The 21,774-nt window shown below is 46.3% G+C and overlaps 1 protein-coding gene, 1 long non-coding RNA gene and 1 pseudogene across 21 annotated transcripts; 2 read left to right on the top strand and 1 right to left on the bottom strand.

The window, feature by feature from the left end:
• Window positions 1–932: 932 nt before the first annotated feature.
• LOC126998031 (anaphase-promoting complex subunit 1-like) lies at window positions 933–2,238 on the bottom strand (annotated as a pseudogene).
• A 2,923-nt stretch (window positions 2,239–5,161) lies between these two features.
• LOC126999703 (uncharacterized) lies at window positions 5,162–9,465 on the top strand. The gene is made up of 3 exons (XM_050862505.1): window positions 5,162–5,555; window positions 5,794–6,752; window positions 9,406–9,465. Exons 1-3 carry the CDS (start codon window positions 5,510–5,512, stop codon window positions 9,463–9,465), a joined length of 1,065 nt encoding a protein of 354 aa, XP_050718462.1. The 5' UTR covers window positions 5,162–5,509.
• An 8,396-nt stretch (window positions 9,466–17,861) lies between these two features.
• On the top strand, window positions 17,862–21,354 carry LOC126997520 (uncharacterized). Of its 20 annotated transcripts, none has more exons than XR_007752489.1 (5): window positions 17,862–18,116; window positions 19,330–19,450; window positions 20,671–20,734; window positions 20,799–20,862; window positions 21,311–21,354. It is a non-coding gene; the product is annotated as an uncharacterized LOC126997520 (long non-coding RNA). The 20 variants fall into 20 exon arrangements; XR_007752382.1 differs by lacking the exon at window positions 20,671–20,734 and adding an exon at window positions 20,472–20,535; XR_007752517.1 differs by lacking the exon at window positions 21,311–21,354 and adding an exon at window positions 21,183–21,226.
• The last annotated feature ends 420 nt before the right edge of the window (window positions 21,355–21,774 follow it).

Genomic DNA, 21,774 nt, shown 5'->3' with positions numbered 1-21,774 from the left:
GTATCACACACATCATCAAAACTAGAGAAAACAATCATAAACATGCTTAACTAGAACAGTTAGAATGATTCAGGGGTGCTTAACATATCCTACACACCTGTAAATGTCACTTGAATGGAGGCATGTCGAAAAATGGCTCAAAATGGGGTAACTTTGGACACCTAAATATAACTACACATTGTGGGTGACTAAGGCGGGGTTCCCACTATTCCGTTTTCACGGATCCGTCGACCGTCAGTGACGTCACCAATGGAGCCTTGGCCCGGTGCGGAGCCCGTCCAGAGATGAACTCAAGTTAACTTTTGGGTCCGTAACGGCGGTGGTGGTGCCAGTCCAGTGATGCTGAATGTTCTACACATCATGAAAATATGAAGTAGAAGTACTTGGCTACAAAATAACATATACAAGAATAAATTTCTATTGAAATGCATCATGATAAAATCTGATAAGTGAGACGTAAAATAGTGTGCACTTCAAAGAGCCCAACACACTTGAATGTTGCCCTGCCATTATAAACATTTCTTGTGGTGATTATGTAATCATTAAGCTTCCAAAAAAAAACTAAAACTGTGCTCTACATCTTATAGCTTTTTTGTAATAACATTTTTTTCAAAATTATTGACCATTGTTTACTTCCCTGCTACTACTGACCTGAAATGTGGAACTTCTGTCCTAAGATTTTTTGCCATTTTTTCCCCCCGGTACAACAGTCCGAAGTAGCCCCCAGAGTGTGCGAACAGGCTCAGATACGTAAACCCAATGAAATATAGCCACTGTCTGAGGTCCCCCCAAGGGTGTCCGAAGTCCGCCAGACATGGTGACTTTGGACACCCATATTTTTTCACTTAGCACAAAAACTAATAAGTTTCGTGAAAATGTTGCACCATGTAATGATAGCCCTTAACAATACAGAGTAAAGGCACACTCAGCATAGATCCTAGGCCTAGAAACAAAAATTTCATAAGGAAAAAACCTTGAAAACTGTCCGAAGTCACCCTGGTTTACGGTTTACTGGTTTATTGACCTCTCTTTTAGCCTTTATTCGGAGCAGCGTACAGCGGGCTTTTTTAATTGTTGTCGTCTTTATTTGGTCAAATAATCAAAGAGCAAAGGCTACCTGTGGGTTCTTGAGGGACAGGTTCTCCCAGCAGGGACGGTTGGTCTAGGCAGGTGTAGAAGGTGGCAAACATGGCTTGTACCACAGCTGAGTCGCGGGTTGACAACCTGACGGGACGCCACTCGGCCAGCCTGAGCTTGGGACCACACCACTCTGGAGCCACTCACATACAGCTCCTCCTCCGCCAGCCCATCCTTGCTGTGCCGGATGTCCCACCATTCCTGGAGAAAGGTTGTGGCTGTCAGGCAACTCATCAGGCACTGTGTTTGTCCCCCCTTGTATTTTTCTCCTTTATATCCATGTCTGCTCACCAAGGGTTTGGCTCTGTATCATTTTTCTATCCTCCCTTGACCTACTTTTATGAACCTCAATGATGATACTAATAATGATAATAATAATAATAATAATAATAATAATAATAATAATAATAATAATAATAATAATAATAATAATAATATTAATGACACCACAATCACCTTCCCAGTTCCTTGCAGACACAGGGCAAGGAGTCACATATGAGCTGAGTTATTATTAAAACATATTACGAACAGTAATAAACATATGAAAGTAACTCATGACAGAGAAGACAGCCTAATAACATAAGCCAACTATTGTCCAGATCCCAGCAAAAAACAATTACTGTATCCCTGACAATGGAAACTGTTTCTGAGCACACCCAGCTCTGGAATTTCCTGTGGTTACTGGTTAAAAAGGGTGTGATTCTATAGTTTGCTCACCATGACATTTATTCTTCCTTACAAGCCTCTTCTGTCCTATTGTCAACTGCCTAGCTGTTTTCCTGTAGGGGTGTTCTTTGCATACTGAGCTGGGCCGGACACTAATGGGGTTAAGCGACTGTCATTGCCACTCAGGATTTGTTATATGCACTGATGCCTGCTGTAAAGTGAGGATTCTGCAGACTTCTCCATCCTCTACCAATACTCTTTCACATGCCAACATACCTTGGAGCTGTTGATGGACACTGTGTTGAGCTGCCTGAGGAGGTCCATGTGTGGGGGCACCTGGCTGGGCCGTGGGGGGCCAGGCCAACTTCCCCCGGGTGGTGCTTTAAGTACTCCCGCCCAAAAGGTACAGTCCTGGGTGTCCCCACACGAGATCATGATGCTGGCTTCATCCAACTCATCCAGACTGAGGACACCTGGAAGCACGCAAGAACACTCAACATTTCTGACCAGAGTGGGGTCTAAGGCTCTCCCCGTCTCATCAGCTCCCCTCCTCTTGCTGACAGTCTTCTACCTCTTAAATTCCACCACACTGTTGCATCCTTTTCTGTCTTCTATCATATCTTCATGCTGACTGCTCTTCTGAACTTGCTAACTACATGCCCACCCCTCCCATGGCCCCGCTACACATGTCTTTCCACTCTCGCTCGTCCCTATACTGCCCAAATAGTGATTGTGTGATGCGTCCACGGCCTCCCGCACCATTCTTAAACTAACAGTCCCCCCGTGCACACACACACACATATATATCATTATAAGGTGTCAATTATTTAAGCATTATGTATCTCCCTTGATCTCGTTCGTTTTTCTTGTCCTGTTTTTAATATGCTGCTGGGCAAAATAAAACGGTATTATTCGTGTTTGCCCATACTCACCCCTCGCAACCAAACTTGGCTAGGGGGCCATTGAGACTGCGGGGAATACGGTGGTATACACAAAATGCATCGCAAATGCATAGTTTTTGAGTTATGGGGGGTTGAAAAATACCCTAGATGTAGGGAAATTCCTTACAATTACTTAGATGTAGGGAAATTTCGTACATTCCGGGATTTTTTTACAACGTATGGGAAACCACACAATTTCACTCACTCTCCATACCAAAGAGGGGTCCGAGGGGGGCGAAGCCCCCCGTCGCAGTATTAAGGTCATAATGAAGCATCTAAATGATAAGTAATTTACGTCATAAGAATCTTGCAACCGTCATATACGACTATGCATTCACTTACTGGTAGCACGTACGAACGCGTGAAGCAGGTTTGGTACCACGTACGAACGCGTGAAGCAGGTTAGTGACTAAGCTTTTTCGGAGGAGGACGGGTCTGGTGAAGCCGGCGGACCATCTTGGCGTTGTCAGTAATGTAATAGCTAATGTTGAAGAAGGGGACGTAAGCACTTCTTTCAATGCCCCTCAGTTAGCTGTTAGGTCGTAAAGTTCGGTTGGGGTATGTTAAGAGGGGGGGGGTCCAGGGGGGGGCGCAGCCCCCCCTTGGTTAGCAGGGGGGTCGAGGGGTGCAAAGCCCCCCCGTTAGCAGGTCGTAAAGTTCGGTTGGAGTAGTTTAAATATGCTCCCCCACCCAAATACCCCAAGTTCCCGCGGGTCCCCCAAGATCGTTGGGGGAAGGGACTGGATCTGGATCCGCTACTGGCGCCACCTTCATATTATGGTTGAGGGACATGTATTTTGTTTTTTAACTATGATAAATGGAGGCGTATTATCGCATGCTGGAGGCGCGGAGTCAATAGCCACAATCACCTTGTATGCTGGGAACACAAACCCGTGAAGCAGATTCAGAACATGGTCAGTCAGGATCCATATGTTTGAACAGCTCAGACAGGAGGTTCGAGAGCCTGCACTTGGTGTAGAACGGTGAGGTGAGCATCGTTTGGTGGGTTCACTACGATTCTCTCCCAAAACAAGCTTGGAGATCCAGTGAGAATGCGTGGTTTCTGTATTGGGAACACTAAATTCGTCACAAACACTCATTTAAGTGGCGGTGGGACGAAAAAAATCCCTAAATGTAAGGAATTTCCCTAGATCTAGGGATTTTTTTGCCCCCCCCCCACACACACACAAAAAAAAAAAAATACGCGATTTCGTGTCCCCCACCCAAAAACCCGCATTCCCACAGGTCTCCAAGCTTGTTTTGGGAGGGAGGGGGGAGTATGGGCAAACACTAGAATTTTACCAATAGAACTATTATTATTTATGTTTTAACACCCGTTGCACTCTGCGGCGTGACACTTTTTCTGACAGAACTCAGCACCCCATTCACCAGTCCTAATTAGCCCTACCTATGGGAGTGGACGTCTCGGAGGGTTAAGTTACTTACTTACTTTGTTTACTTTGTTGAATCTCGTCGACTACGGACACAGCTGAGGTGGACCTCCGCTGCTTCCCACTGGCTCCTCTCCTCTTTCATTTGGTTGAATATAGAAGAGGGGGAGGAAGGCTCGCTCGGAGGCGGTGGGTGAGCGAAGCAACGCACCCCCAAAGGTATGCACGTCGTTAGTAGTTAGAGGTCTTAAGGTCGGGCACCGTGCGTTACATTAGGGCACAAGTGTCGGGTACAGTTGGTCTCGATGACTGCCTGGCCGGGCCAGGTGGTGCTGGGCCGCAGTCTTGGCCGCTCTGCACACCCGTGTCTCGGCACCAGAGGCCTCCTGCGTCATCACCGCCGCCAGTCACTCCAGAGTCACGGCAGACAGCAGCAAGCACCAATGTTCTTCCCGGCGCCAGGCGTGAGGGAGGCGCCGCCGCCTCCTGCGAGCCTCGGCGGTGTTTGTGTCTTCGCAACGGGACGCTAATCCTGCTGCTGCTCGTTCTGTTTCATCGTTGCTTCTTTGATCGTTGCTGAGTGGTGTGAAGATGAAACTTTTATTCCCATTATTCGTTTGTTGTTGATTTGCATCGTCACTTTGTGGGAGTATTGGGTCCTCTCCAATCACTGGCTCAAAGATCAACGAGACGGAGGTGAACACCGAGGCAACGCGTAGCCCAATAGTGCAAGGCAAGTACTCTATACTTACCTTGCAATAGTGCAGGCCCCAGAGTGTACCTGTTCCTTTCCTTCCCTACACACACACACACACACACACACACACACACACACACACACACACACACACACACACACACACACACACACGGCCCGGTAGCTCAGTGGGTAGAGCGTCTTCCTCACAACCAGAAGGAGGAGGAGTGGATACACAACCCAGGCAAGTGAAAGTATGAAGATTGGATGTTTGAATGTGAGAGGCTGAGGCGTGGGCAAACTTGAGGATATGAGTAAGGAAATGGATGAATGGAAGTATGATATAATAGGCTTGACTGAGACACACCTGAGAGGCGACGTGCAGACTGAGGGGAGTGAGTATGTGATGATTGGGAAGGGGCGAAAGAAACAGGAGACTATGGGAGGAGGCGTAGCCTTCCTCCACCGCAAAAATGAGAATCTGAAGGTGGAAGAGCTAGATGTAGGTAACAGTGCTAGCAGTGAAGATGTTTTGGCCGTGAGTGTGGAATGCAAGAATAAAAAGGGCAGACTAGAAAGAGTAGTAATGGTTGTTGTGTATATGACTGTAGAGGGTGAAAGAGCAGCAAGGGAAAACAGGGGAAAGTATAATATCCTTAGAAAAGTTGTGAGAGAGCATGCAGGAGAGAGTGATTGTTATGGGTGATATGAATGCACATACAGGTGTAGTGCGGCGACGGCCTGATGAACGAGCTTCCCATAACCCAATTAGCCAGTGGGGTACCTCTTTGGCCGACTCGGTAAGGAGTGGCTCTCCTGTCACGCTGGTCGCGGGTTCAATCCCAGGCAGCCGGGGAATACCCTCACTTTGTCTTGATTAATTTCTCGTGTGTTTCGATACACGCAGAGGACGTGTAGGAAAATAGAAAAAGAGAAAATAAAAGCGTGGGGCATTACACAGGTATGTTAGGTGAACGTATAAATCGGAATGGAGAAATGCTAGCTGAGTTTGTAAGTGAAATGAACTTAGAGAACCTGAATGAAACTCTGGCTGAGGGACGTGTGACCTGGAGTGCAAGAAATCAGGAGTCTGCGATTGATTATGTACTGGTAAATGGGAGAATGCGCGAATGTGTGTCTCGTATGTGGATAGATGAAGAGGGAATGATTGATATTGTGTCTGACCATAATATGTTGACCGTGGAGTGCGGGCTGAATGATAGAAATGAAATGAAAGAAAAGGACAGGAAGAAGAAGAAGTGGAGACTGAGAGATGTAGGGTGGGAAAATTTTCAGGTAGACTTGAGTGAAAGAAATTGGGAGCCGGGTAATTTGAATGATGTGGACGCTTTGAATGAAAGGCTCGTAGAGAATGTGAGAGGAGCTGCAGTCCAACATGTAGGGTATGTGAGAACAAATGGTAGAAAGCGTGTAAGGAAACCGTGGTGGAACGATGATATTAGGACAGCTAGGAAAGAACGAAAGAGACTAAATAGACTGTGTAGACGAATGAGGAGAAGGAGGCAAGAAAGCGAAGAAGCTGAGGGTGAATATCAGAATGCATGGGAAAGCTATGTGAGACACCAACGACTGACAAAGCGGAAGATCATGAGTGCAAAGGTTCAGTGTGAAAGAAGTGTGATTCAGACCCTGAGAGAGAAAGGGCTTGATGGAGGTCGTGAGTGGTATAGATTCCTGAGAGATGAGAGGATGAGTGACAGTGAGAATGTGGAAAGTCTGAAGGTGAATGGTGAAAAAATTACAGATAAGGAGAAAATGAGGGAGTCAATTAGGGAGTTTTGGGAAGAAATAGGAGGAGTAGGGGAAGTATTTGGTGTGAGAGAAGGATGTGTGACTATGGAGAGGAAAGATGCAAATGAGCTGAATGGAAGGATCAGCAGGGAGGAAGTGGAGAGATGTGTGAAAAGACAGAAGAATGGTAAGGCTGCAGGACCAGATGAGAACCCGTATGAGTTGTATAAAAATGGAGGTGAGGCTGTGATTGAGAGGATGACTGAGTTATTCAACAAGGTATGGGAAAAAGAGAGAGTGCCAAGTAAATGGAATGAATGTAGAGTGACTCTGATCCACAAGGGCGGGCATAAGAGTAAGCAGGAATTAAAGAACTATAGGCCAATCTCTCTGGTAAACTCAATAGGAAAAATCTTTAGTGCTGTGTTGAATGAAAGGTTGTGTAAATGGATTGAGAGTGCCAGGGTGCTGGGTGAGGAGCAGAACGGATTCCGAGTGGACAGGCGAGCAGAAGATAATATGTTTGTTGTAAATGAGCTGATTGAAAGGAAAAAGAGAGAGGGAGGGAAACTGTACTTAGGTTTCCTAGATATAGAGAAAGCTTATGACAGGGTGAATAGAGATGTGTTGTGTAGAGTGCTTGAAAAAGTTGGGCTAAGTGATAAGATTGTTAACATAATTAGAAGTATGTATGTAGGTACAAGAGCAAAGTATGGACTAGGTGATCTAGAGACAGGTTGGGTGAAGAGTGAAAGAGGAGTGAGACAAGGCTGTATATTATCACCAACCTTATTTAGTCTTTTCACAGAGGAATTAGCAGTCAGAATGAGGAGAATGAATGCAGGAGTGAAAATTGGAGAGGATAAAGTATGTGTGTTGTTGTATGCGGATGATGTGGTGGTTATGAGTGAGTCTGCTGAAGAACTACAGAGTCTCCTAGATGTGGTAGGGGGTTATGGAAGGGATTTTGGGGTTAGGTTCAGTAGTGAGAAGAGCAAAGTAATGATAGTAAATAGGTCAGAGGATGAGAGAGAAACAACTTGGAGACTGGAAGGGGATGAGTTGGAACAGACGGAAGAATACAAGTATCTAGGGGTGTGGATGGAGGTAAATGGATGCGGCAGGGCCAAGAATGTAAAGATAGGTATGACAAACCAGTGGGTAGGCCGTTTAAGGAGTGCAGCGAGGATGAGAGCGAGCAAGTATGATGTCATCCGTGAGGTTTGGAAGAGTGTGGCTGTCCCGAGCATTATGTATGGAATGGATGTGATGACATGGAATGACAGTGAGATAGAAAAATTGGAAGTGGGGCAGAATAGGGTAGCAAGAATGGCACTGAATGCACCAAGGTTTGCAGCAGTAGAGGCTCTTAGGGGGGACATGGGATGGAGCACGTTTAGGGAAAGACTAGTAAAGGCAACCTTGAGATATAAAGTGAGACTGGAACAAATGGAGGATGCAAGATTAGCAAGGAAAGTATACTTGTGGAGTATAAGAGATGGCAAATGGGCGAATAAATGTGGGCGAATGATAGACAGGAATGTTATGCTAAGTAGATGGGTGTACCGACCCTTTGAAGATAGACAGAATGTGTTTGAACGGAGAATAACAAACAGAAATGGAGAGGGGTTTGAGTGGGATGTAAGAAAGTGGAAGAATGTGATAGATATGGCAGTTAAAGATGAGGGATTGAGCAAGTGGAAGAATGAGATGGAAAGAAAGGAAACTCTCGACTGGTATAGGGAGAAAGAGGCCCCAAAGTGTGAGGTGTGGTATGAGGGAAGCCTGGGAGGTGATCTTCTTTTCCGTGTTAGAGCGCAGTGTCTGGATGTGAATGCAAGGAACTATAGATGGTCTGAGTCCCGCAACAAAGTGTGCCAGATGTGTGACAGGGGTGTGGAGGAGACTGTGCAGCATGTAGTGCTGGAATGCAAGAAGTATGACAGGGAGAGAACGAAGATGATGCATGTGTTTTTGAGCGAGATGGGACGTGGAGTAAACGGGAGGACTGGAAGGGAGTGGATGGTGCTGCTGCTGGGGCTCAGTGGAGAGACGAGTGGACGAGTGATTGAGGCAGTGAAAGAGTTCTTGGAAGGCATGTGACGTGCAAGATGTAGGGAATGATATTTTGCCCCGAGAACATTGACTTCCCGCATGTTTTTTGTTTTCTTTTCACAGGAGCTGCCGATACAAAGGCCTGGCTGGGGAGAAATCCCGAGCCACCTGTGACATCAAGATCAAGATTAAGATCAGGGACCGGGGCTCGATTCCCCGGCCGGGTGAAGATAAGTAGAGTTTATCTTCTTTCACGTGTAGCCCCTGTTCACCTAGCAATGAGTAGGTACGCGACGTAAGGCGAGGAGCTGTGACCTCGTTGTCACGGTGTGTTGTGTGTGAGTGGTCCACAAACATAAACATTCCCTTCCCCCTTCCGTGGGCATGAGGATCCTTCGTCACACGAGCCGTAATCTTAGAATGTTTTGAGCCGCGACGGAACCCGTCGCATCGCGGGGGAAGGGGAGCCACGAAGGAACAGCAGACGGCGCCTCTTCCGCCTTCCCGCTCCCTGACGCTGGGACCTCCTCTGCATTTTTCTTCGCATTATTGGACCAGGGGAGCACATTTCCATGTCATAATGTTAGTTTCTAGCGGTTTAATGACAGAGGTAACCTATATGAACAAGTAAAACAGTCGAGTGTAGGCCCAGGGGCGTAGCCAGGATTTCAGTTAGGGAGGCACAGTCTTTACCAGTCTGTCTCTCAATACTGAATAGGATTTACACCAGTGGTTCTTAACCTTTTTCATCGCATGACCCCCTGAGACTCTCCAGGGTATTGCCGTGACCCCTATAATGAATTATGTAATGGTGACCTTTGTGTAAAGGTAAGGTAAAACAAAACCATATGAAGATTCTGAATCATTTATAGAAAATATTACAAATAAAAGACCATGAAAAATGCCACAGATCCCCTACAAGTGCTATTTCAAAATCCGTGGAACTAATGCACATAAAATAAAACCTACTTATTCAATCAGTGGGAGGACTGACGTCATTGTTTTGCAGCCATAAGTCATCAAGGCGAGGAGCAGTGCTCAGCAGGCAACACCTCATGTCGCTGTCAGTCACAAGTCTACTGCGTGCCTTCGTTTTCAGTGCCATCATTGATGAGAATCCAGCCTCGCAACGGTAGGTCGAGGTCTAGTATGGTCAGTGCACGCACCGAAAGAAGAGGATAGTTGTCATTCAGTGTCGCCCAAATTATCGGAAGCTCTTGTTCAGAAAAATCGACCTTCAACTGAGTATCCTCACGAATTTGAAGAAATTCTACCTTCGCAACAACATCAGTATCACAGATGGCACTGTCCTTCACTGAGAAGGGTCTGGAGATCCACGCATCAGTACAGCGGTCATCTAGTCTTGGAAAGTAACTTTCGATGGCGTCATTCACCGCCAGAAGATGAGCTGAGATCTCCTCACGGAAACTGCATTCAGCTTCTGCCATAGAATCTAGGATAGTTGTCATCTGAGGGAAGAAAGTTGTGTCACTGTCCTGAACTCTTTTCACGTAAAGTTGAATCTTACACTTGAATACTGCCACTTTGTCACGAACTGTGTGCAGCATTGCAAGGTTTCCTTGGAGTGAAATATTCAGGGAATTCACTTCAAAGAAGAAATCAGCCAAGTAGGCAACCTTTGTTACGAAACAGTCATCTTGCATCATTTCGTGATGATTTGCTTTCGAGGTACGACCTTCTTGCAACAGCGTCGTTATTTCCTCCCGAAGTTGCAGCACGCGATTCAGGGCTCGGATCCACAAAGGCTTACGGTGGAATTCTCAAACTATCTCTTCCCCCTTCCCGCGAGGAAACAAGGCTTCGTGGACCAAACGGTATTCTCAGTCACGAGGAGTGTCCTTGATACAGCGCGCGAAGCGGCGAGCGGGAAAAAAATGAACACATTTAATGCTTTATTACAACATTTTTCCATGTTGCTGTATTATTAATAGGGTATGAGAACAATTTAAGTTTTCTAGGCCTTATATAAAAAAAATAATTCAATGAGAGAAACAATATTTTTCTGTTTATTCAAGACTTCACGGTTCCTATGATAATTTAAGCCAACACTGGAACACACCTCTCAACCAGCACGCCCCGCCCTTTAGTCTCAACTATTCACAACAGTTATCTTTTTTGAGCGTTTGTAGGGCGGGCACTTCGAACCATAAGCATGAATTAAGATTGCTGGGATAAATTTTAAAGTGACGGACTAACAGGCTTTCTCCGGGCGCTTGTTTCACAAGTCTGTATGAATATGTGGTGGTATTTGGTACTCCGTGCTGGGCTTACCACAGCCAATCTCCAAACTCGTGACGTCACCTGTGGGTGGAGCTTAGCAAAGCTCAGCAATATAGATGATACCTTTTCCACTCACTGATAGGAGCTCTAAAGCTAGTTAAAATATATTTACAAGTGAGAAATAACGAAGGGAGAAAGAGATGTCTCATGGAACAGGAGGAAAATAAAGAAAATAAAAGTAGTTTATTCTAACGAGGTCTCCTAAGCTCCGCCCACAGGTAACGGGATGATATGAAAGCGAAGCAAACATAGCCACGGGTACCAACCAATTAAATGCATCAATGTAAAATTTCTGCTATATATAATGTATGTCACTGTATCAAGCACTGTTTACATAAATATTAGTCACACTATATAATCCATTATAGAAATGTACCTAAATTGCACTAAGGTTTCGGTTTTCAACGTTTGATTGATTTGCAGTAGTACCAACACTACACGGAAATATTGTTTCGAAGGTTAGGGACTGGGCATATATGCCCAGTACCCTTCAACGGAAACACACTCTCTAAGCGACGCTTCGACGAAGAGGGAAGAGCTTCACTGAGAATATGCCGGTTAGTTCGTAGTTTTGGGCCCTTAGTGCGTAGTTTTGAGAACATCGAGATTCACAAAGCTCGCACGGCAATAACTACCAACTAATCGATGACGTCACGGGTTAGCGCGCGGATTGACAATGCATTACTGCGCTCTGTGTGATGCTAAATTTGTTGTTAAATAACTACTGCCTCGGAGCTGACGGTAACGCTAACAATATTATCATATTTACGTATAAATGCTTGTAAATCGCGTTTTTCAACTTGAAATATAACTTTGCGAGAAGAGGAGGCCCATTTCTTTATAAAATGATGAGATATGCACCCTTTGAGAGGTATATGATAAGTGTGGGTGGTATGGCAACACCCGGCCGGGGGATTGCCAGACCTCCCACCTCTGCCTGCTGTGAAGGATGGCTTGGCGACGAGGAAAAGTTGCCAAACTTTATGTAATTTCTGATTTACTAGGGAGAATTTTGCGTTTTCCTTCTTTATGTAGATAAATAAACCGTTAATTTACCCATACATGTCAACAGAACGATGTTACAACATGTAATAGCGAAGAAATCTGAGGCATAAAGATGCCCAGGCTCAATTCTGCCCGAAGCTCAATTTTGTCGATGACAGGGGCCTATATTTTTCCTTACCCTGTCATTATTAATGAGTATCAGGTGTCGCAACTTGGTGTGAACATGCCCTAAGTATTCACCTGTGGAAATATATTTATGTAAATGTGATTGGTATCCTATTTTCTGAGAAAAATGAATGTGCGATCATGGGTGTCGGAGCGCTGCTGGAGGATGGCTTGGCGACGAGGAAAAGCTGCCGAATCTTATGTAATTTCTTATTTAATTAGGCAAATTTTGACATGATCTTTGTCATCATAATAAAGAATGATGATCATGCTACTTCCCGACGCCATATCAGTCGAAAAGAACCCCACATACACGAGCTTGAGCTAAAGGCATGTGGATGCCCGAGGCTCAGTTTTGCCCGTGACACCGCCCCCATCCGTGGAGGGACCATGGACCTTTGTCGGGTGACAGCTGGCCCATGAGTTGGGCTGCAGATATGTCAAGACAGTCTTAATTTTCCCTATTCCTTCCTTCCGTCCTTCGTTCTGTCTGCTTCGTTATCTTCCCATATTTCTATTTGCTTTCTTCCTGCCTCAAACTCCTCCGTATCTTCTTTGTGTTCATCTTAAGCATGTTCGTAGGTAACAAGACATCGAACGGCAAAGCTACCTTGACCAAAATGTGCAGCAATGAAATAATTGAATTCGTAGATTACGATTTAGTACAGTTTTCCTTAAAAGGAAGAAAAATGCGAAAAGAGAATGGGTTTCTTGAACCAGCAGCTGGAGGGGCCTCGCTAGCATTGGCTGACGGTTCTGTAAACGTGCTTGCGATTCGCTGCAAGGCCAATGACGTCATCATCCAATCAGCGGCCTCGCTGACTTAGCGCGCCTCTAACTACAATCTAAGGTTTGCTTCGTGAATCTGACGCTAACGTCGGTCGCTAAATCAATAGTGCGTAGTTATGTTAGATCGTAGTTAGTGAGTATGTTTGTGAATTCGGGCCCATGGAAGGAGCCCCATCTGTACACAGACCGACAATTGCTTCCCAGCTCAGCCCATGTTAACTAAGGAGAAAGACTTCTAGGATTTTGAAAATATCTTCTCCACGAGTTGTTGTGGCCACTTGCTCAGAGTACAAATACTCATCCTTCATACCTTCCTTGTCAAGGTAGCGAACATAAACAATAAGTTGGGAACATGAGGCAACATCTGTCGACTCATCCAGTTGCAAGGATTAAACAGGACTACTCTTCACAGCACTCACCACTTGCAGGAGAATATCCTCACTCATGTCCGAGATCCTACTTTTGACTGCATCATTCAAAAGGGAAATTGCCCTCAACTTGTGTGCCTGCTGTTCTACATGAATCACCTTCGATCGTTGTTTCCAGAATGCAAGGCTTAATCAGATTTTCACCAATGGTATGAGGCTTCTTGGTCTGCGCGATTTTTTAGAGCAATTCTGTATGAAGCCTCCAGCGCGCTGCTTTGTTCTGACGAGCGAACTGACCAGTGGAATCGATGCGACTGGCCTTCAGAGCAGCTTCTTTTCGCTTGAAGTAGTCATAAAAACATAAGAATTAAGAACGTTGGAGTCTGCAAGAGGCTGGTAGGCCTATACAAGGCAGCTCCTTTGACCCTAGGCTCCCGTGTATCTAACCCCACCTAGTATCGCTGTCCATGAATTTATCTAATCTATTTTTGAATGTGATAAATTGTATTGGCATTCACAATATGAACTGCTAAGCCTATTCCACTCCAGTGGCATAGTAAGGGGGGGGGGGAGGGGCGGTCCGCCCCGGGTGACAGCTTGGGGAGGGTGCCATGATACAGGCTCAAGTCTAATGGCTAAATTCAGTGACGTAGCTAAGGGAAGGGGTGTTGGGGTCATATAAGAAGACGCCCCCCCAGGCCCAAACAAAGGGGGCCGCCGCCCCCCAAAATGAGAGCCCCATTTTTTTTTACAGCTAAGGAGACAGCTCAAGTGCGTAAAGAAAAAAGAAAAAAAAAAGGCCCGCTACTCACTGCTCCCGAACAGAGGTTAAAGGAGTGTCCAAAATCAGAGGTCATTTTCGGGAGGAGAGATGTCCTGATACCCTCCTCTTGAAAGAGTTCAAGTCGTAGGCAGGAGGAAATACAGAGGAAGGAAGATTGTTCCAGAGTTTACCAGCGTGAGGGATGAAAGAGTGAAGATGCTGGTTAACTCTTGCATAAGGGGTTTGGACAGTATAGGGATGAGCATGAGTAGAAACTCGTGTGCAGCGCGGCCGCGGGAGGGGGGGAGGCATGCAGTTAGCAAGTTCAGAAGTGCAGTCAGCGTGGAAATCTCGATAGAAGATAGAAAGAGAGGCAACATGGCGGCGGAATTTGAGAGATAGAAGACTATCACTATGAGGAAAAGAGTTGATGAGACGAAGAGCCTTTGACTTCACTCTGTCGAGGAGAGCTGTGTGAGTGGACCCCCCCCCACCCCCCCATGCATGAGATGCATACTCCATACGAGGGCGGACAAGGCCCCTGTAAATGGACAGCAGCTGTGCGGGGGAAAAGAACTGGCGGAGACGGTACAGAACGCCCAGCCTCGAGGAAGCTGATTTAGTAAGAGATGAGATATGAAGTTTCCAGTTGAGATTTTGAGTTAAGGATAGACAGAGGATGTTTAGAATGAATAATGTGATAGCTGGGTGTTGTCAAAGAATAGGGGATAGTTGTTTGGAAGATTGTGTCGAGTGGATAGGTGGAGAAACTGTGTTTTTGAGGCGTTAAAGGACTCCAGGTTCCTCTTGCCCCAGTCGGAAATAATAGTAAGGTGTGAGGCTAAGCGTTCTGTTGCCTCCAGCCTTGAATCCTTAAGTTCCTGTAGGGTGGGTCTTCTATTAAAAGAAGTTGAGTAATGCAGAGTGGAGTCATCGGCGTAGGAATGGATAGGACAGTTCGTTTTGGAAAGAAGATCATCAATGAACAACAGAAAGAGAGTGGGACATAGGACAGAACCCTGTGGGACACCACTGTTAATAGGTTTAGGGGAAGAACAGTGACCGTCTACCACAGCAGAAATAGAACGGTCAGAAAGGAAACTGGAGATAAAGGTACAGAGAGAATGATATAAACCGTAGGAAGGTAGTTAGGAAAGCAAAGATTTGTGCCAGACCCTATCAAAAGCTTTTGATATGTCCAGGGCAATAGCAAAGGTTTCACGGAAACGGCTAGGAGAGGATGACCAAGCGTCAGTTAGGAAGGCAAGGAGATCACCAGTAGAACGCCCCTTGCGGAACCCTTGCTGGCGATCAGACAGAAGGTCAGAAGTGAAAAGGTGCTTTTGAATCTTCCGGTTAAGGATTGATTCAAAAGCTTTAGATAGACAAGAAAGTAAAGCTATAGGACGGTAGCTTGAGGGATTGGAGCGGTCACCCTTCTTAGGCACAGGCTGTATGAAGGCATACTTCTAGCAAGAAGGAAAGGTAGATGTTGACAGGCAGAGGCGAAAGAGTTTGACCAGGCAGGGTGTCAGCACGGAGGCACAGTTTTTAAGGACAATAGGAGGCACTCCATCAGGTCCATAAGCCTTCTGAGGATTGAGGCCAGAGAGGGCATAGAAAACGTAATTTTGAAGAATCTTTATAACAGGCATAAAAAGAGTCAGAGGGGGGGATGCGTAGGAGGAATATGCCCAGAATCGTCCAGAGTGGAGTTTTTAGAAAAGGTCTGAGAGAAGAGTTCGGCCTTAGAGATAGATGAGACGGCAGTGTTGCCGTCAGGACTGAGGAGTGGAGGGAAAAATGAAGAAGTGAAGTTGGAGATGTTTATGGCTAGATGCCAGAAGTCATGGGAAGAGTTAGAGAAAGCAAGGTTTTGGCATTTTCTATTAATGAAAGAGATTTTGGTTAGTCGGAGAATAAATTTGGCACGATTCCGGGCAGAAATGTAAAGTTCATAATTAGCATTAGTTTGAAGGCTCTGGTACTTTTTGTGAGTTGCCTCTCTATCATTGACAGGACGAGAACAAGTATGATTAAACCAAGGCTTTTTAGCGTGAGGAGTAGAGAAAGAACGAGGAATGTATGCCTCCATTCCAGAGACAATCACCTCTGTGATGCGCTGAGCACACACAGAGGGATCTCTATCCTGGAAGCAATAATCATTCCACGGTAAATCGGAAAAGTACATCCTCACATCGTCCCACCGAGCTGAAGCAAAATGCCAGAAACATCGCCTCTTCGGTGGGTCCAGAGGGTGTACAGGAGAGATAGGACAGAATGCAGAAATAAGATTGTGATCGGAGGAGCCCAACGGAGAAAACAGTTTGACAGAATAAGCAGAAGGGTTTGAGGTAAGGAAGAGGTCTAGAATGTTGGGCCTGTCTCTAAGACGGTCGGGAATACGTGTAAGGTGCTGGACCAACTGCTCTAGATCGTTGAGGATAGCAAAGTTGTAGGGTTGTTAACCAGGCTGGTCAATAAAGAGGATGAAAGCCAAAGCTGGTGGTGAACATTGAAATCTCCTAGGATGGAGATTTCAGCGAAGGGAGAGTGGGTCAAGATGTGCTCCACTTTAGAGTTCAAATAGTCAAAGAATTTTACATAGTTAGTAGAGTTAGGTGAGAGATAAACAACACAGATGTATTTAGTAATAGAATGACAATGAAGTCTTAGCCAGATGGTGGAAAATTCTGAAGAATCAAGGTTGTGGGCACGAGAGCAAGTGATGTCGTTGCGCACGTAGGCGCAACATCCAGCTTTGGATTGAAATTTAGGATAGAAATAGTAGGAGGGAGCAGAGTGGAGATTGCTGTCAGTAGCCTCAGAAACCTGTGTTTCGGTGAGGAAGAGAAGGTGAGGTTTAGAGGAGGAGAGATGGTGTTCCACATAATGAAAATTAGAACGAATACCGCGAATGTTGCAGAAAATGAGAAGAAAGAGGTTCGAGGAGTTATCAAGACACCTCTCGGGTCGGCAGCCAGAAAGGGAGTCCTCCCTGGGGGAATTTGTGGTCCCCCCCCAGGCGGAGACTCCGAGGCATGATGTAGGTGTGCCATTTTGAAATTTGAATTTTGGGGAAAGGTGTATATGTTGTGTGAATGTAGTGTGGTGTGGATAAAGAGAGGATCTGTCTTTAGAGAGCATGCTGCACTACTCTTCGGTGTTGGTGAGACAATAGGGAAACGGTTAGTGAGGCCATGGGAAGGGTCTTTGGAGGGCTTCAGCTCCCTTCTCACCTCCCATATATACCTCACCGGGAGTGGCTTGCACCCGTTCGGTACATGTCTTCCTACCTACTTCAGGTTTGTTGCCATACTCATTTGTAGAAGTGTGTGGGGCAGCCCCACACGGAGACAAGAAACCCAGGCCCCCGCCCCCCATATCTCCAGCCATGCCGGCATATATAATGCCGCTGTGGATAATGATGGAGTTTTGATTACCCAGCTCCAGCCACGCGTGAGTGACGGCGCCTTGTGTATAATAAAGTTAAAGAACTGTACTTATCAGCGTGATGTTAAAAACTTGAAATGTTTGTTGTAGCATGAATCTCGCTGAACGGTGTCGTAGGTGAGAGGAGACGCATATGTGTTGTAGCATGAATCTCGCTGAACGGTATCGTTATCATGTGATGTTAGGAGACGCCTAAGTAAATGTTTGTTGTAGCATGAATCTCGCTGAACGGTGTCGTAGGTAGGTGAGAGGCGAGACGCCTAAATGTTTGTTGTAGCATGAATCTCGCTGAACGGTATCGTAGGTAGGTGAGAGGAGACGCCTAAGTGTTTGTTGTAGCATGAATCTCGCTGAACGGTATCGTAGTTAGGTGAGAGGAGAGACGCCTAAGTGTTTGTTGTAGCATGAATCTCGCTGAACGGTATCGTAGGTAGGTGAGAGGGGAGACGCCTAAGTGTTTGTTGTAGCATGAATCTCGCTGAACGGTATCGTAGGTAGGTGAGAGGGGAGACGCCTAAGTGTTTGTTGTAGCATGAATCTCGCTGAACGGTATCGTAGGTAGGTGAGAGGGGAGACGCCTAAGTGTTTGTTGTAGCATGAATCTCGCTGAACGGTATCGTAGGTAGGTGAGAGGTGAGACGCCTAAGTGTTTGTTGTAGCATGAATCTCGCTGAACGGTATCGTAGGTAGGTGAGAGGGGAGACGCCTAAGTGTTTGTTGTAGCATGAATCTCGCTGAACGGTATCGTAGGTAGGTGAGAGAGGAGACGCCTAAGTGTTTGTTGTAGCATGAATCTCGCTGAACGGTATCGTAGGTAGGTGAGAGGGGAGACGCCTAAGTGTTTGTTGTAGCATGAATCTCGCTGAACGGTATCGTAGGTAGGTGAGATGGGAGACGCATAAGTGTAACTTGAATCCTGAATCTCGCTGAACGGTCTCGTAGGTAGGTGAGGGGAGACGCCTAAGTGTTTGTTGTAGCATGAATCTCTCCAAACGGTAAACGTAGTTAGGTCAGAGGAGACACGCCTAAGTGTTTGTTGTAGCATGAATCTCGCTGAACGGTATCGTAGGTGAGAGAGAGGAGACGCATAAGTGTTTGTTGTAGCATGAATCTCGCTGAACGGTATCGTAGGTAGGTGAGAGGGGAGACGCATAAGTGTTTGTTGTAGCATGAATCTCGCTGAACGGTATCGTAGGTAGGTGAGAGGGGAGACGCATAAGTGTTTGTTGTAGCATGAATCTCGCTGAACGGTATCGTAGGTAGGTGAGAGGAGAGACGCCTAAGTGTTTGTTGTAGCATGAATCTCTCCAAAAGGTATCGTAGGTAGGTGAAAGGGGAAACGCCTAAGTGTTTGTTGTAGCATGAATCTCGCTGAACGGTATCGTAGGTAGGTGAGAGAGGAGACGCATAAGTGTTTGTTGTAGCATGAATCTCGCTGAACGGTATCGTAGGTAGGTGAGAGGGGAGACGCCTAAGTGTTTGTTGTAGCATGAATCTCGCTGAACGGTATCGTAGGTAGGTGAGAGGAGAGACGCATAAGTGTTTGTTGTAGCATGAATCTCGCTGAACGGTATCGTAGTTAGGTGAGAGGAGAGACGCATAAGTGTTTGTTGTAGCATGAATCTCGCTGAACGGTATCGTAGGTAGGTGAGAGGGGAGACGCCTAAGTGTTTGTTGTAGCATGAATCTCGCTGAACGGTATCGTAGTTAGGTGAGAGGAGAGACGCATAAGTGTTTGTTGTAGCATGAATCTCGCTGAACGGTATCGTAGTTAGGTGAGAGGAGAGACGCATAAGTGTTTGTTGTAGCATGAATCTCGCTGAACGGTATCGTAGGTAGGTGAGAGGGGAGACGCCTAAGTGTTTGTTGTAGCATGAATCTCGCTGAACGGTATCGTAGGTAGGTGAGAGGGGAGACGCCTAAGTGTTTGTTGTAGCATGAATCTCGCTGAACGGTATCGTAGGTAGGTGAGAGGGGAGACGCATAAGTGTTTGTTGTAGCATGAATCTCGCTGAACGGTGTCGTAGGTAGGTGAGAGGGGAGACACCTAAGTGTTTTTTGCAGCAAGAATCTCGCTGAACGGTATCGTAGGTAGGTGAGAGGGGAGACGCCTAAGTGTTTGTTGTAGCATGAATCTCGCTGAACGGTATCGTAAGAAGGTGAGAGGGGAGACGCATAAGTGTTTGTTGTAGCATGAATCTCGCTGAACGGTATCGTAGGTAGGTGAGAGGGGAGACGCCTAAGTGTTTGTTGTAGCATGAATCTCGCTGAACGGTATCGTAAGAAGGTGAGAGGGGAGACGCCTTAGTGTTTGCTCTAGCATGAATCTCTCTGAATGGTGTCGTAAGTAGGTGAAAGGGAGACGCCTAGGTGTTTGTTGTAGCATGAATCTCGCTGAACGGTATCGTAGGTAGGTGAGAGGGGAGACGCATAAGTGTTTGTTGTAGCATGAATCTCGCTGAACGGTATCGTAGGTAGGTGAGAGAGGAGACGCATAAGTGTTTGTTGTAGCATGAATCTCGCTGAACGGTATCGCAGGTAGGTGAAAGGGGAGACGCCTAAGTGTTTGTTGTAGCATGAATCTCGCTGAACGGTATCGTAGGTAAGTGAGAGGGAAGACGCTTGAGTGTTTGTTGTAGCATGAATCTCGCTGAACGGTATCGTAGGTAGGTGAGAGGGGAGACGCATAAGTGTTTGTTGTAGCATGAATCTCGCTGAACGGTATCGTAGGTAGGTGAGAGGAGACGACTAAGTGTTTGTTGTATCATGAATCTCGCTGAACGGTATCGTAGGTCGGTGAGAGGGGAGACGCATAAGTGTTTGTTGTAGCATGAATCTCGCTGAACGGTGTCGTAGGTAGGTGAGAGGGGAGACGCATAAGTGTTTGTTGTAGCATGAATCTCGCTGAACGGTATCGTAGGTAGGTGAGAGGGGAGACGCATAAGTGTTTGTTGTAGCATGAATCTCGCTGAACGGTGTCGTAGGTAGGTGAGAGGGGAGACGCCTAAGTGTTTGTTGTAGCATGAATCTCGCTGAACGGTATCGTAGGTAGGTGAGAGGGGAGACGCCTAAGTGTTTGTTGCAGCATGAATCTCGCTGAACGGTATCGTAGGTAGGTGAGAGGGGAGACGCATAAGTGTTTGTTGTAGCATGAATCTCGCTGAACGCTGAACGGTATCGTAGGTAGGTGAGAGGGGAGACGCCTAAGTGTTTGTTGTAGCATGAATCTCGCTGAACGGTATCGTAGGTAGGTGAGAGGGGAGACACATAAGTGTTTGTTGTAGCATGAATCTCGCTGAACGGTGTCGTAGGTAGGTGAGAGGGGAGACGCCTAAGTGTTTGTTGTAGCATGAATCTCGCTGAACGGTATCGTTGGTAGGTGAGAGGGGAGACGCACAAGTGTTTGTTGTAGCATGAATCTCGCTGAACGGTATCGTAGGTAGGTGAGAGGGGAGACGCCTACGTGTTTGTTGTAGCATGAATTTCGCTGAACGGTATCGTAGGTAGGTGAGAGGGGAGACGCCTAAGTGTTTGTTGTAGCATGAATCTCGCTGAACGGTATCGTAGGTAGGTGAGAGGGGAGACGCCTAAGTGTTTGTTGTAGCATGAATCTCGCTGAATGGTGTCGTAGGTAGGTGAGAGGGGAGACGCATAAGTGTTTGTTGTAGCATGAATCTCGCTGAACGGTATCGTAGGTAGGTGAGAGGGGAGACGCCTAAGTGTTTGTTGTAGCATGAATCTCGCTGAATGGTGTCGAAGGTAGGTGAGAGGGGAGACGCATAAGTGTTTGTTGTAGCATGAATCTCGCTGAACGGTGTCGTAGGTAGGTGAGAGGGGAGACGCCTAAGTGTTTGTTGTAGCATGAATCTCGCTGAACGGTGTCTTAGGTAGGTGAGAGGGGAGACGCATAAGTGTTTGTTGTAGCATGAATCTCGCTGAACGGTATCGTAGGTAGGTGAGAGGGGAGACGCTTAAGTGTTTGTTGCAGCATGAATCTCGCTGAACGGTGTCGTAGGTAGGTGAGAGGGGAGACGCATAAGTGTTTGTTGTAGCATGAATCTAGCTTAACGGTGTCTTAGGTGAGTGAGGGAGACGCATAAGTGTTTGTTGTAGCATGAATCTCGCTGAACGGTGTCTTAGGTAGGTGAGAGGGGAGACGCCCAAGTCTTTGTTGTAGCATGAATCTCGCTGAACGGTGTCGTAGGTAGGTGAGAGGGGAGACGCATAAGTGCGTGACGGAAACAAAACAAGCTCGTCATGGAAACATCTTCTTCGCTTGCTTTTGTATAAT

Source organism: Eriocheir sinensis, chromosome 1, assembly GCF_024679095.1.
Source record: "Eriocheir sinensis breed Jianghai 21 chromosome 1, ASM2467909v1, whole genome shotgun sequence".
NCBI classification, from domain to species: Eukaryota; Metazoa; Arthropoda; class Malacostraca; order Decapoda; family Varunidae; genus Eriocheir; species Eriocheir sinensis.
This window is presented reverse-complemented; position numbering and strand designations above follow the sequence as displayed.